The 12,149-nt window shown below is 60.1% G+C and overlaps 1 protein-coding gene across 6 annotated transcripts in view; it reads left to right on the top strand.

Annotated features, from left to right (window-relative positions):
* The window catches only part of ptgr2 (prostaglandin reductase 2), a 53,660-nt gene that overhangs the window by 23,321 nt on the left and 18,190 nt on the right, over window positions 1-12,149 (top strand). For 4 of the 6 annotated variants that reach the window (XM_041214524.1, XM_041214523.1, XM_041214525.1 and 1 more), the window contains one exon: window positions 1,444-1,614. The exons of the other annotated variants lie outside the window; for them this stretch is intronic. In XM_041214524.1, the coding sequence (XP_041070458.1) occupies window positions 1,444-1,614 (171 nt within the window). The remainder of the gene's footprint in view (window positions 1-1,443; window positions 1,615-12,149) is intronic. 6 annotated transcript variants of the gene reach the window in all.

Consider the following 12,149-nt stretch of genomic DNA (forward strand, 5'->3'; position numbering starts at 1 on the left):
GGCAAACCAAGTTAACCATGCATCCTGAACTTCTAGTGTGCCAGAAACGACTCCGTGGAAGTCCATGCTGATGGTCTGATTGGGACCTGTCAACAAGTAACCTTGAACAGTTTGCCCCGTACTTGCCTGTTGCATAAACTGATTTACTTAGGGCTGTACATAGCAGCCCTGACACTCCTCCACCCCACCCCACCCCCACCCCTGACACTGCTGCTGACCACCAGGCTGACACTGCTGATCCCCACCACTGAAACACCTGAGCCTCCCCAGCCCCCCAAACACTGCTGACCCCACCCACCCCCAACCAAGACAACGCTGCTGACCATCTGGAACACCTGGCTCCTTAGTCTGGTTGATAATGGAGCAGAGTCCTGATTGTGGGAGGGTGTGGGAAGTGGGTGAGCAGTGTCGGGGGTGCACGGTTGAGGGGGGCATGATTCTTAGGTTCCTGTCACCTGCTTTTAATTCTATCAAAACATTGGAATTGAATGAACTGAAGACAGACCTGAAGGGAACATGTTTTCAGGTCATGATGACAAAGGGAGCTTCATTACAATTGCACTTTATCACAAGGCATCCTGACTCACCACCTGGGTAGATTCAAGCTGGAGCTGGGACAGGAATGTTCTAAGGCTTCAGCATAAGAAGGGAGGGGTGCAGTTTTAAATGGGATCTCCGCTGCAAACTGGAAGATCCAGTTTTGGAGTAATTTGAAACATGATATGGTTAAAGTTGCCTATTTGGGAGGAACAGTTGACTTTGGACCTGTGGTTACCAAAACTCTTCACCACACCTTATGTTGCCTGGCTGTTGTAGATTCTATCAATTGGGATTGATAACAATGATTAGTCATTGACCCTGTGTGTCAGACACAGCAGCAAGCTGCTGCCTTGAGATATGTAACCACAATGTACCAGTTACACATTGCATAATAATGATGAGCTTCAAATTAAGTGTTAATTAATATGATGTGACCAGTTGCAGCCTAATTGTATGAGAATGCTGTTTCTTCTTTCCCAGTTAAGCTGGGAGGACTTTGCAGATGCAATGGTGGCCATTTTAACCTAAATTACTTTGGAGACTCTCACAGGATTGGGTGAAGCAGCAATTCTGCATTCGACCCAATTTTACACACAACTGACTTCAATAAAAGACAGATTTACGTTTCTCTAGCAGCTTTCATACCCTAAGGACATCCCAAAGTATTTTATACCTAAGAAAGTACTTTTGTAGTGTAGTTGTTTTAATGTAAGAAATGTGGCAGCCTATTTACACACAGCAAGCTCCCACAAACAACAGTGTGATAATGACAAGTGGATCATTAGTTGAGGGAATGTAAAACCAGTATTGCCCCTGACCCTGTAAGTTTCATGTTGGATGGATTAAGTTAAAATTGCTCTCTCTGTTGTTTCATTTCACATGGCCATTTTGTCCATCTTACAGCTTGACCCTCAGCTTGTTGGCGGACGTCTCTCCTATTTCCTGGGTGTGGTGGGAATGCCTGGCCTCAGCTCTTTGTTGGGTGTGAGAGAAAAGGGGCACGTGACACCAGGAGCTAATCAAACAATGGTCATCAGTGGTGCTGCAGGGGTTTGTGGGATGTTGGCTGGTCAGGTACGTGGATGAGTTCCTCACAAGCAACATAAAAGATCCCAGTACCAGTTCCTTCATCCCCTTTTAGGTATTTGGACTTGCTTCAGTGACCTTCTCCTCTCAAGCATTGACACCTTTATTCCTATCTCCTCAAGTCACGAGTAGCAACTTGGAAATATGAGAATGTTCCACCATTCAGTTAGATCATGGCTGATCTATTATCTTAACTCCATTTACACACCTGGTACCGTAATTCAAATATCTTTTCCTAACAAAAAATCTGTCAAGCTCAGTTTTCAAATTGACTTGACCCCGGCATTCACAACTTTTCTGCGGAGAGAGTTCCAGATTTCCCTTCACCCGTTTTTGTGAAGAAGTGCTTCATAATATCATCCCTGAATGGTTACGTTTGGCCCAGATTTTGCAATAGGCAATGAAGGGGCAGTGTTCCCCATCTCCTGAGGGCTCAATCACTCCCCCGCTCCCTCTCTCTCGGGGGCAAGCGCGTGCTCCCCCGTTCCCCCTCTCTCTCGGGGGCAAGCGCGTGCTCCCCCGTTCCCCCTCTCGGGGGCAAGCGCCTGCTCCCCCGCTCCCTCTCTCTCGGGGGCAAGCGCGTGCTCCCCTGTTCCCCCTCTCTCTCGGGGGCAAGCGCGTGCTCCCCCGCTCCCTCTCTCTCGGGGGCAAGCGCGTGCTCCCCCGTTCCCCCTCTCTCTCGGGGGCAAGCGCGTGCTCCCCCGTTCCCCCTCTCTCTCGGGGGCAAGCGCGTGCTCCCCCGTTCCCCCTCTCTCTCGGGGGCAAGCGCGTGCTCCCCCGTTCCCCCTCTCTCTCGGGGGCAAGCGCGTGCTCCCCCGTTCCCCCTCTCTCTCGGGGGCAAGCGCGTGCTCCCCCGTTCCCCCTCTCTCTCGGGGGCAAGCGCGTGCTCCCCCGCTCCCTCTCTCTCGGGGGCAAGCGCGTGCTCCCCTGTTCCCCCTCTCGGGGGCAAGCGCGTGCTCCCCCGTTCCCCCTCTCTCTCGGGGGCAAGCGCGTGCTCCCCCGTTCCCCCTCTCTCTCGGGGGCAAGCGCGTGCTCCCCCGTTCCCCCTCTCTCTCGGGGGCAAGCGCGTGCTCCCCCGCTCCCTCTCTCTCGGGGTCAAGCGCCTGCTCCCCCGTTCCCCCTCTCTCTCGGGGGCAAGCGCGTGCTCCCCCGTTCCCCCTCTCTCTCGGGGGCAAGCGCGTGCTCCCCCGTTCCCCCCCTCTCTCGGGGGCAAGCGCGTGCTCCCCCGTTCCCCCTCTCTCTCGGGGGCAAGCGCGTGCTCCCCCGTTCCCCCTCTCTCTCGGGGGCAAGCGCGTGCTCCCCCGTTCCCCCTCTCTCTCGGGGGCAAGCGCGTGCTCCCCCGCTCCCCCTCTCTCTCGGGGGCAAGCGCGTGCTCCCCCGTTCCCCCTCTCTCTCGGGGGCAAGCGCGTGCTCCCCTGTTCCCCCTCTCTCTCGGGGGCAAGCGCGTGCTCCCCCGTTCCCCCTCTCTCTCGGGGGCAAGCGCGTGCTCCCCCGCTCCCTCTCTCTCGGGGGCAAGCGCGTGCTCCCCCGTTCCCCCTCTCTCTCGGGGGCAAGCGCGTGCTCCCCCGTTCCCCCTCTCTCTCGGGGGCAAGCGCGTGCTCCCCCGTTCCCCCTCTCTCTCGGGGGCAAGCGCGTGCTCCCCCGCTCCCTCTCTCGGGGGCAAGCGCGTGCTCCCCCGTTCCCCCTCTCTCTCGGGGGCAAGCGCGTGCTCCCCCGTTCCCCCTCTCTCTCGGGGGCAAGCGCGTGCTCCCCCGTTCCCCCCTCTCTCGGGGGCAAGCGCGTGCTCCCCCGTTCCCCCTCTCTCTCGGGGGCAAGCGCGTGCTCCCCTGTTCCCCCTCTCTCTCGGGGGCAAGCGCGTGCTCCCCCGTTCCCCCTCTCTCTCGGGGGCAAGCGCGTGCTCCCCCGCTCCCTCTCTCTCGGGGGCAAGCGCGTGCTCCCCCGTTCCCCCTCTCTCTCGGGGGCAAGCGCGTGCTCCCCCGTTCCCCCTCTCTCTCGGGGGCAAGCGCGTGCTCCCCCGTTCCCCCTCTCTCTCGGGGGCAAGCGCGTGCTCCCCCGCTCCCCTCTCTCGGGGGCAAGCGCGTGCTCCCCCGTTCCCCCTCTCTCTCGGGGGCAAGCGCGTGCTCCCCCGTTCCCCCTCTCTCTCGGGGGCAAGCGCGTGCTCCCCCGTTCCCCCCCTCTCTCGGGGGCAAGCGCGTGCTCCCCCGTTCCCCCTCTCTCTCGGGGGCAAGCGCGTGCTCCCCCGTTCCCCTCTCTCTCGGGGGCAAGCGCGTGCTCCCCCGTTCCCCCTCTCTCTCGGGGGCAAGCGCCTGCTCCCCCGTTCCCCCTCTCTCTCGGGGGCAAGCGCGTGCTCCCCTGTTCCCCCTCTCTCTCGGGGGCAAGCGCGTGCTCCCCCGTTCCCCCTCTCGGGGGCAAGCGCGTGCTCCCCCGTTCCCCCTCTCTCTCGGGGCAAGCGCGTGCTCCCCCGTTCCCCCTCTCTCTCGGGGGCAAGCGCGTGCTCCCCCGTTCCCCCTCTCTCTCGGGGGCAAGCGCGTGCTCCCCCGTTCCCCCTCTCTCTCGGGGGCAAGCGCGAGCTCCCCCGTTCCCCCTCTCTCTCGGGGGCAAGCGCGTGCTCCCCCGTTCCCCCTTTCTCGGGGGCAAGCGCGTGCTCCCCCGTTCCCCCTCTCTCTCGGGGGCAAGCGCGTGCTCCCCCGTTCCCCCTCTCTCTCGGGGGCAAGCGCGTGCTCCCCCGTTCCCCCTCTCGGGGGCAAGCGCGTGCTCCCCCGTTCCCCCTCTCTCTCGGGGGCAAGCGCGTGCTCCCCCGTTCCCCCTCTCTCTCGGGGGCAAGCGCGTGCTCCCCCGTTCCCCCTCTCGGGGGCAAGCGCGTGCTCCCCCGTTCCCCCTCTCTCTCGGGGGCAAGCGCGTGCTCCCCCGTTCCCCCTCTCTCTCGGGCGCAAGCGTGTGCTCCCCCGCTCCCCCTCTCTCTCGGGGGCAAGCGCGTGCTCCCCCGTTCCCTCTCTCGGGGGCAAGCGCGTGCTCCCCCGCTCCCCCTCTCTCTCGGGGGCAAGCGCGTGCTCCCCCGTTCCCCCTCTCTCTCGGGGGCAAGCGCGTGCTCCCCCGTTCCCCCTCTCTCTCGGGGGCAAGCGTGTGCTCCCCCGCTCCCCCTCTCTCTCGGGGGCAAGCGCGTGCTCCCCCGTTCCCCCTCTCGGGGGCAAGCGCGTGCTCCCCCGCTCCCTCTCTCTCTCGGGGGCAAGCGCGTGCTCCCCCGTTCCCCCTCTCTCTCGGGGGCAAGCGCGTGCTCCCCCGTTCCCCCCCTCTCTCGGGGGCAAGCGCGTGCTCCCCTGTTCCCCCTCTCTCTCGGGGGCAAGCGCGTGCTCCCCCGTTCCCCCTCTCTCTCGGGGGCAAGCGCGTGCTCCCCCGTTCCCCCTCTCTCTCGGGGGCAAGCGCGTGCTCCCCCGTTCCCCCCCTCTCTCGGGGGCAAGCGCGTGCTCCCCCGTTCCCTCTCTCTCGGGGGCAAGCGCGTGCTCCCCCGTTCCCCCTCTCGGGGGCAAGCGCGTGCTCCCCCGTTCCCCCTCTCTCTCGGGGGCAAGCGCGTGCTCCCCCGCTCCCTCTCTCTCTCGGGGGCAAGCGCGTGCTCCCCCGTTCCCCCCCTCTCTCGGGGGCAAGCGCGTGCTCCCCCGTTCCCCCTCTCTCTCGGGGGCAAGCGTGTGCTCCCCCGCTCCCTCTCTCTCGGGGGCAAGCGCGTGCTCCCCCGTTCCCTCTCTCTCTCGGGGGCAAGCGCGAGCTCCCCCGTTCCCTCTCTCTCGGGGGCAAGCGCGTGCTCCCCCGTTCCCTCTCTCTCGGGGGCAAGCGTGTGCTCCCCCGCTCCCTCTCTCTCGGGGGCAAGCGCGTGCTCCCCCGTTCCCCCTCTCTCTCGGGGGCAAGCGTGTGCTCCCCCGTTCCCCCTCTCTCTCGGGGGCAAGCGCGTGCTCCCCCGTTCCCCCTCTCTCTCGGGGGCAAGCGCGTGCTCCCCCGCTCCCTCTCTCTCTCGGGGGCAAGCGCGTGCTCCCCCGCTCCCTCTCTCTCTCGGGGGCAAGCGCGTGCTCCCCCGTTCCCCCCCTCTCTCGGGGGCAAGCGCGTGCTCCCCCGTTCCCTCTCTCTCGGGGGCAAGCGCGTGCTCCCCCGTTCCCCCTCTCGGGGGCAAGCGCGTGCTCCCCCGTTCCCCCTCTCTCTCGGGGGCAAGCGCGTGCTCCCCCGCTCCCTCTCTCTCTCGGGGGCAAGCGCGTGCTCCCCCGTTCCCCCCCTCTCTCGGGGGCAAGCGCGTGCTCCCCCGTTCCCCCTCTCTCGGGGGCAAGCGCGTGCTCCCCCGTTCCCTCTCTCTCGGGGGCAAGCGCGTGCTCCCCCGTTCCCTCTCTCTCGGGGGCAAGCGCGTGCTCCCCCGTTCCCCCTCTCTCTCGGGGGCAAGCGTGTGCTCCCCCGTTCCCCCTCTCTCTCGGGGGCAAGCGCGTGCTCCCCCGTTCCCCCTCTCTCTCGGGGGCAAGCGCGTGCTCCCCCGCTCCCTCTCTCTCTCGGGGGCAAGCGCGTGCTCCCCCGTTCCCCCTCTCGGGGGCAAGCGCGTGCTCCCCCGTTCCCCCTCTCTCTCGGGGGCAAGCGCGTGCTCCCCCGTTCCCCCTCTCTCTCGGGGGCAAGCGCGTGCTCCCCCGCTCCCCCTCTCTCTCGGGGGCAAGCGCGTGCTCCCCCGCTCCCTCTCTCTCTCGGGGGCAAGCGCGTGCTCCCCCGTTCCCCCTCTCTCTCGGGGGCAAGCGCGTGCTCCCCCGTTCCCCCTCTCTCTCGGGGGCAAGCGCGTGCTCCCCCGTTCCCCTCTCTCTCTCGGGGGCAAGCGCGTGCTCCCCCGCTCCCCTCTCTCTCGGGGGCAAGCGCGTGCTCCCCCGTTCCCCCTCTCTCTCGGGGGCAAGCGCGTGCTCCCCCGTTCCCCCTCTCTCTCGGGGGCAAGCGCGTGCTCCCCCGTTCCCCCTCTCTCTCGGGGGCAAGCGCGTGCTCCCCCGTTCCCCCTCTCTCTCGGGGGCAAGCGCGTGCTCCCCCGTTCCCCCTCTCTCTCGGGGGCAAGCGCGTGCTCCCCCGTTCCCCCTCTCTCTCGGGGGCAAGCGCGTGCTCCCCCGTTCCCTCTCTCTCTCGGGGGCAAGCGCGTGCTCCCCCGTTCCCCCTCTCTCTCGGGGGCAAGCGCGTGCTCCCCCGTTCCCCTCTCTCTCGGGGGCAAGCGCGTGCTCCCCCGTTCCCCCTCTCTCTCGGGGGCAAGCGCGTGCTCCCCCGTTCCCCCTCTCTCTCGGGGGCAAGCGCGTGCTCCCCCGTTCCCCCCTCTCGGGGGGCAAGCGCGTGCTCCCCCGCTCCCTCTCTCTCTCGGGGGCAAGCGCGTGCTCCCCCGTTCCCCCTCTCTCTCGGGGGCAAGCGCGTGCTCCCCCGTTCCCCCTCTCTCTCGGGGGCAAGCGCGTGCTCCCCTGTTCCCCCTCTCGGGGGCAAGCGCGTGCTCCCCCGTTCCCCCTCTCTCTCGGGGGCAAGCGCGTGCTCCCCCGTTCCCCCTCTCTCTCGGGGGCAAGCGCGTGCTCCCCCGTTCCCCCTCTCTCTCGGGGGCAAGCGCGTGCTCCCCCGGTCCCCCTCTCTCTCGGGGGCAAGCGCGTGCTCCCCCGTTCCCCTCTCTCTCGGGGGCAAGCGCGTGCTCCCCGTTCCCCCTCTCTCTCGGGGGCAAGCGCGTGCTCCCCCGTTCCCCCTCTCTCTCGGGGGCAAGCGCGTGCTCCCCCGTTCCCCCTCTCTCTCGGGGGCAAGCGCGTGCTCCCCCGTTCCCCCTCTCTCTCGGGGGCAAGCGCGTGCTCCCCCGTTCCCTCTCTCTCTCGGGGGCAAGCGCGTGCTCCCCCGTTCCCCCTCTCTCTCGGGGGCAAGCGCGTGCTCCCCCGTTCCCCCTCTCTCTCGGGGGCAAGCGCGTGCTCCCCCGTTCCCCCTCTCTCTCGGGGGCAAGCGCGTGCTCCCCCGTTCCCCCTCTCTCTCGGGGTCAAGCGCGTGCTCCCCCGTTCCCCCTCTCTCTCGGGGGCAAACGCGTGCTCCCCTGTTCCCCCTCTCGGGGGCAAGCGCGTGCTCCCCCGTTCCCCCTCTCTCTCGGGGGCAAGCGCGTGTTCCCCCGTTCCCCCTCTCTCTCGGGGGCAAGCGCGTGCTCCCCCGCTCCCTCTCTCTCGGGGGCAAGCGCGTGCTCCCCCGCTCCCTCTCTCTCGGGGGCAAGCGCGTGCTCCCCTGTTCCCCCTCTCGGGGGCAAGCGCGTGCTCCCCCGTTCCCCCTCTCTCTCGGGGGCAAGCGCGTGCTCCCCTGTTCCCCCTCTCTCTCGGGGGCAAGCGCGTGTTCCCCTGCTCCCCCTCTCTCTCGGGGGCAAGCGCGTGCTCCCCTGTTCCCCCTCTCTCTCGGGGGCAAGCGCGTGCTCCCCCGTTCCCCCTCTCTCTCGGGGGCAAGCGCGTGCTCCCCCGTTCCCCCTCTCTCTCGGGGGCAAGCGCGTGCTCCCCCGTTCCCTCTCTCTCGGGGGCAAGCGCGTGCTCCCCTGTTCCCCCTCTCGGGGGCAAGCGCGTGCTCCCCCGTTCCCCCTCTCTCTCGGGGGCAAGCGCGTGCTCCCCCGTTCCCCCTCTCTCTCGGGGGCAAGCGCGTGCTCCCCCGCTCCCTCTCTCTCGGGGGCAAGCGCGTGCTCCCCCGTTCCCCCTCTCTCTCGGGGGCAAGCGCGTGCTCCCCTGTTCCCCCTCTCTCTCGGGGGCAAGCGCGTGTTCCCCTGCTCCCCGCTCCCTCTCTGTTGCACCACGCACAAAAAAGCCAGAATTTTGCTCTCCCCCACAGCTGGGTTTTTGGCCAGGGTTGGGGGTGCATGTAATTGAAGGGATGGGATTCTCTCCAGGGTCCCGCCTACCCTTGCCCCAGTTGAGGCCCTTAAGTGTCCAGTAATTGACCACTTCAGGGCCGTTTCTCATCCAGCCTCAATTTTGAGGCTTGCGGGTGGATTGCGCTGGTGTGGGGGGAAGGCGAAAATCAACAGGGTTACACCTTGGGCGGGAAGGGTGGGTGAGCACCTTTATCAAAAGCCCCCTTCTGAGGTTGTGTGTGTCCCCCCCCCCCCCCCCCCCCCCCCCCCCCCCCCCCCCTTAAGGTCTGGTGGCCTCTCTGGATCACAACCCCCCCAGGCCTCTCCCATGAGGCCCTAATTGTCCCCTCAGGCCTTCCCTACATTACCTGTCCCGGGACTCCTTGAACTTAGGTGGGCCTCAACTCCCCGGACTTCAGCTCTCTGACATCTTCCTGAACTACTTCTGTCTGCTGCAGCACTGTCGCTGTGGGGACTGGAGAGCTGCTGGCCAATCAGAATGGTCAGCAGCTCTCTAAGTTGGGACTTCCTACAAAGCAAGGGGTAGAAGTGCTGCCTGCAGCCACTTAAAGCCCATTCGAGCGTGAAATGACTGCGGGGCACTCAGTCAGTGGGGAACTCTTCGGATGGCGGGAAGTGAGACCACGCCATCCAAAAAGTTCAGGCCACAGTCTCACACACACCACAAACACACATACAGGTACACGCACACCTGGCTGTCGCCCCTGTCAGCTGCAAACATGGAAGAGAAACAGCCTATGGTTGAAGGAGCAGATCCTTGCAGAACTTTCATTCAACTTACTCGTGGTTTGAACTACACCATGAGTAGCTTGTGATGTGGCACCTTGTCACGTACCTTTTGGAAATCTAAGTACCCCACATCCACAGGTTCCCCTTTATCCACGTTGATTGTTACTTCCTCAAAGAACTCCAATAAATTAGTCAAACACCATTTCCTTTTTACAAAACCATGTTAAGTCTGCCTGATCTCTTTGAGATTTTCTAAGTGCTGTGCTGTAACCTACTTAATAATCGATTCTAACATTTTCCCTGTGACAGATGTTAGGCTATCCGGCCTGTAGTTTCCTGCTTGCTTTCTGCCTCCGTTCTTAGTAGGAATTCGCTATTTCCCAATCTGGTGGGACCTTTCCAGAGTTTAGGGAATTTTGGTAAATCAAAACCGATGCATTTACTATCTCAGTAACCAATTCTTTTAAGGCCCTAGGATGAACTCCATCAGGACCTAGGGATTTGTCAACTTTTAGTTCTAATATTTTTTCTCAGTACCCTTTCCCTGGTAATTGTAATTGTTTAAAGTTCCTCCCTCCCTTTCACCTCTTGATTCACTATTATTTCTGGGATGTTATTTCTATCCTCTATTGTGAAGGCAGATGCAAAATATCCGTTCAATTCATACATCATTTCATCATTTTCCATTTTTAATTTTCCACTCTCTCTCTCTCGAGGACCAGTGCTCACTTTAGTTACTCTTTCCTTTTTAAATACTCTTAGTATTTGTTTTCATATTTCTAGCTAGCTTTTTCTTGTACTCTAATTTCCCCCTTATTACACTTTTAGTCATTCTTTGCTGTTTTTTATCTCCTGTCCAATCTTCTGATCTGCTAATCTTCGTTGAGTTTTTCTTTCAATTTGATACTATCTCTAACTTAGTTAGCTAGCCACGGAAGTTGTGTTCTTCCCCTAGAGTCTTTCTTTTTCACTGAAATGTATCTTTGCTGAGTGTTATGAAATATTTGCTTAAATGTCTGCCACTGCATCTCTACTGACCTATTCCTTAGCCTAATTTCCCAGTTCACTTTAGCGAGCTCTGTCTTCATACCCTCATAATTGCTCTTATTTAAGTTTAAAACACTAGTCTTAGATCCACATCTCCAACCGAATGCGAAATTCAGTCATATTATGGAAACTGCTACCTAAACTGCCTTTACTATGAGGTCATGAATTAATCCTGTCTCATTGCACATTACCAGATTTAGTATAGCCTGCTCTCTGGTTGGCTCTAGAATGTGCTGCTCTAAAAACTGTCTCGAAAGCACCTTATGAACTCATCTTCTAGGCTACCCCTGCCAATCTGATTCATCCAATCTATATGCAGATTAAAATCACCCATGATTATTGCCATACCTTTCTCACAAGCCCTAATTATTTCTTCCTATCTACCTTGTCCTGCAGGTGTGGTTACTATTAGGTGGATCTCAACCCAAACTGATTATACATTTTGATCTTTAGAACTAAGGTCATTTCTCTCTATTGTACTAACGTTATCCTTAATTAAAAGAGCTACCCCTCTGCCTTTTCCTAGCTCCTTGTCCTTCCAAAATGTCATGTACCCTTGAATGTTCAGGTTCCAGTCTTTGTCATCCTGGAGCCATGTCTCTGTAATAGCTATCAGATCATGCATATTTATTGAGCTCTCAATTCATATGTTTTTTATGAATGCTATGAGCATTCAAATACAGAGCCTTTAGCTCTGTCTTTTTACTGTTTTCAGTCAACCTCTGGCCTTATCTCTGGTGCACTTTTAAGTTTATACACTCTATCCCTTCCTGCTACTCTCTGGTTATCATTATCCTTATTGCTATCTTGCTGTCTTCTCTTGCCTTGTCTTCTCTCTTTAATTCACCACATCTTCCCACACTCAATCCCTCCCCCTCATTATTTAGCTTAAAGTCCTCTCTACCGCCCTGGTTATACAACTCGCCAAAACACAGGTCTCAACATGGTTCAGGTGTTGACCATCCTAACAGTACAGCTCCCACCTTCCCCAGTACTGATGCCAGTGCCCCATGAATTGAAACCCATTTCTCCCACAGCAACCTTTGAGCACGTGTTTAACACTCTCATCTTATTTATCCTATGCCAATTTACTCATGGTTTAGGTAGTAATCCAGGGATTATTACCTTTTGAGGGCCTTGGTTTTTAATTTAGCCTCTAGCTGCCTGGACATCCTAAGCAGAACCTCTTCCCCAGTACTTCTTGTGTTGTTGGTACCCACATGGACCTCGACCACTAGATACTCCCCCTCCCACTGCAAGTTCCTCTCGAGCCCTAAGCAGATGTCCCAAACCCTGGAACCGGGCAGGTCTTCTGGGCCCTCGCTCTCGGCTGCAGAGAACTGTGTCTATCCCTCCTGACCATACTGTCTTCTACTACAACTACATTCCTATTAACTCCCCCCACTTGAATGGTTTCCTATGCCTTGCTGCCATGGTCAGTTTGTTCATCCATCCTGCAGCCCCTGCTTTTGTCCAAAGAGGCTGAAGCACCTCAAATCTGTTGGACAATTGCAAAGGCCGAGGCTCCTCCGCTTGTACCTTCTCGATCCCCTTAGCTGCCTCACTTGTAGTCACACCCTCCTGTCCCTGATCACTGACCAAATCAGAAGGCCCAATGCTAAGGGGTCTGACCACCTCCTGGAACAAAGTGTCCAGGTAACTTTCCCGCTCCATAATGCATCGCAGTGTCTGTAGCTTGGCTCAATAACTCTGATTCAAAGCTCCTTGAGCCGCAGACACTAACTGTGGATGTGTTTGTCCTGGATCACACTGCTGCCCTAGAAACCCCACATTCTGTCATCACAACACATCACCTGCACTTCCATCTTTATTTAAGCCAACTACACCCTTTACGACTGCTGGGAAATCTTACTGCTCCTAATAA

Source organism: Carcharodon carcharias, chromosome 20 (genome assembly GCF_017639515.1).
Source record: "Carcharodon carcharias isolate sCarCar2 chromosome 20, sCarCar2.pri, whole genome shotgun sequence".
NCBI lineage: Eukaryota > Metazoa > Chordata > Chondrichthyes > Lamniformes > Lamnidae > Carcharodon > Carcharodon carcharias.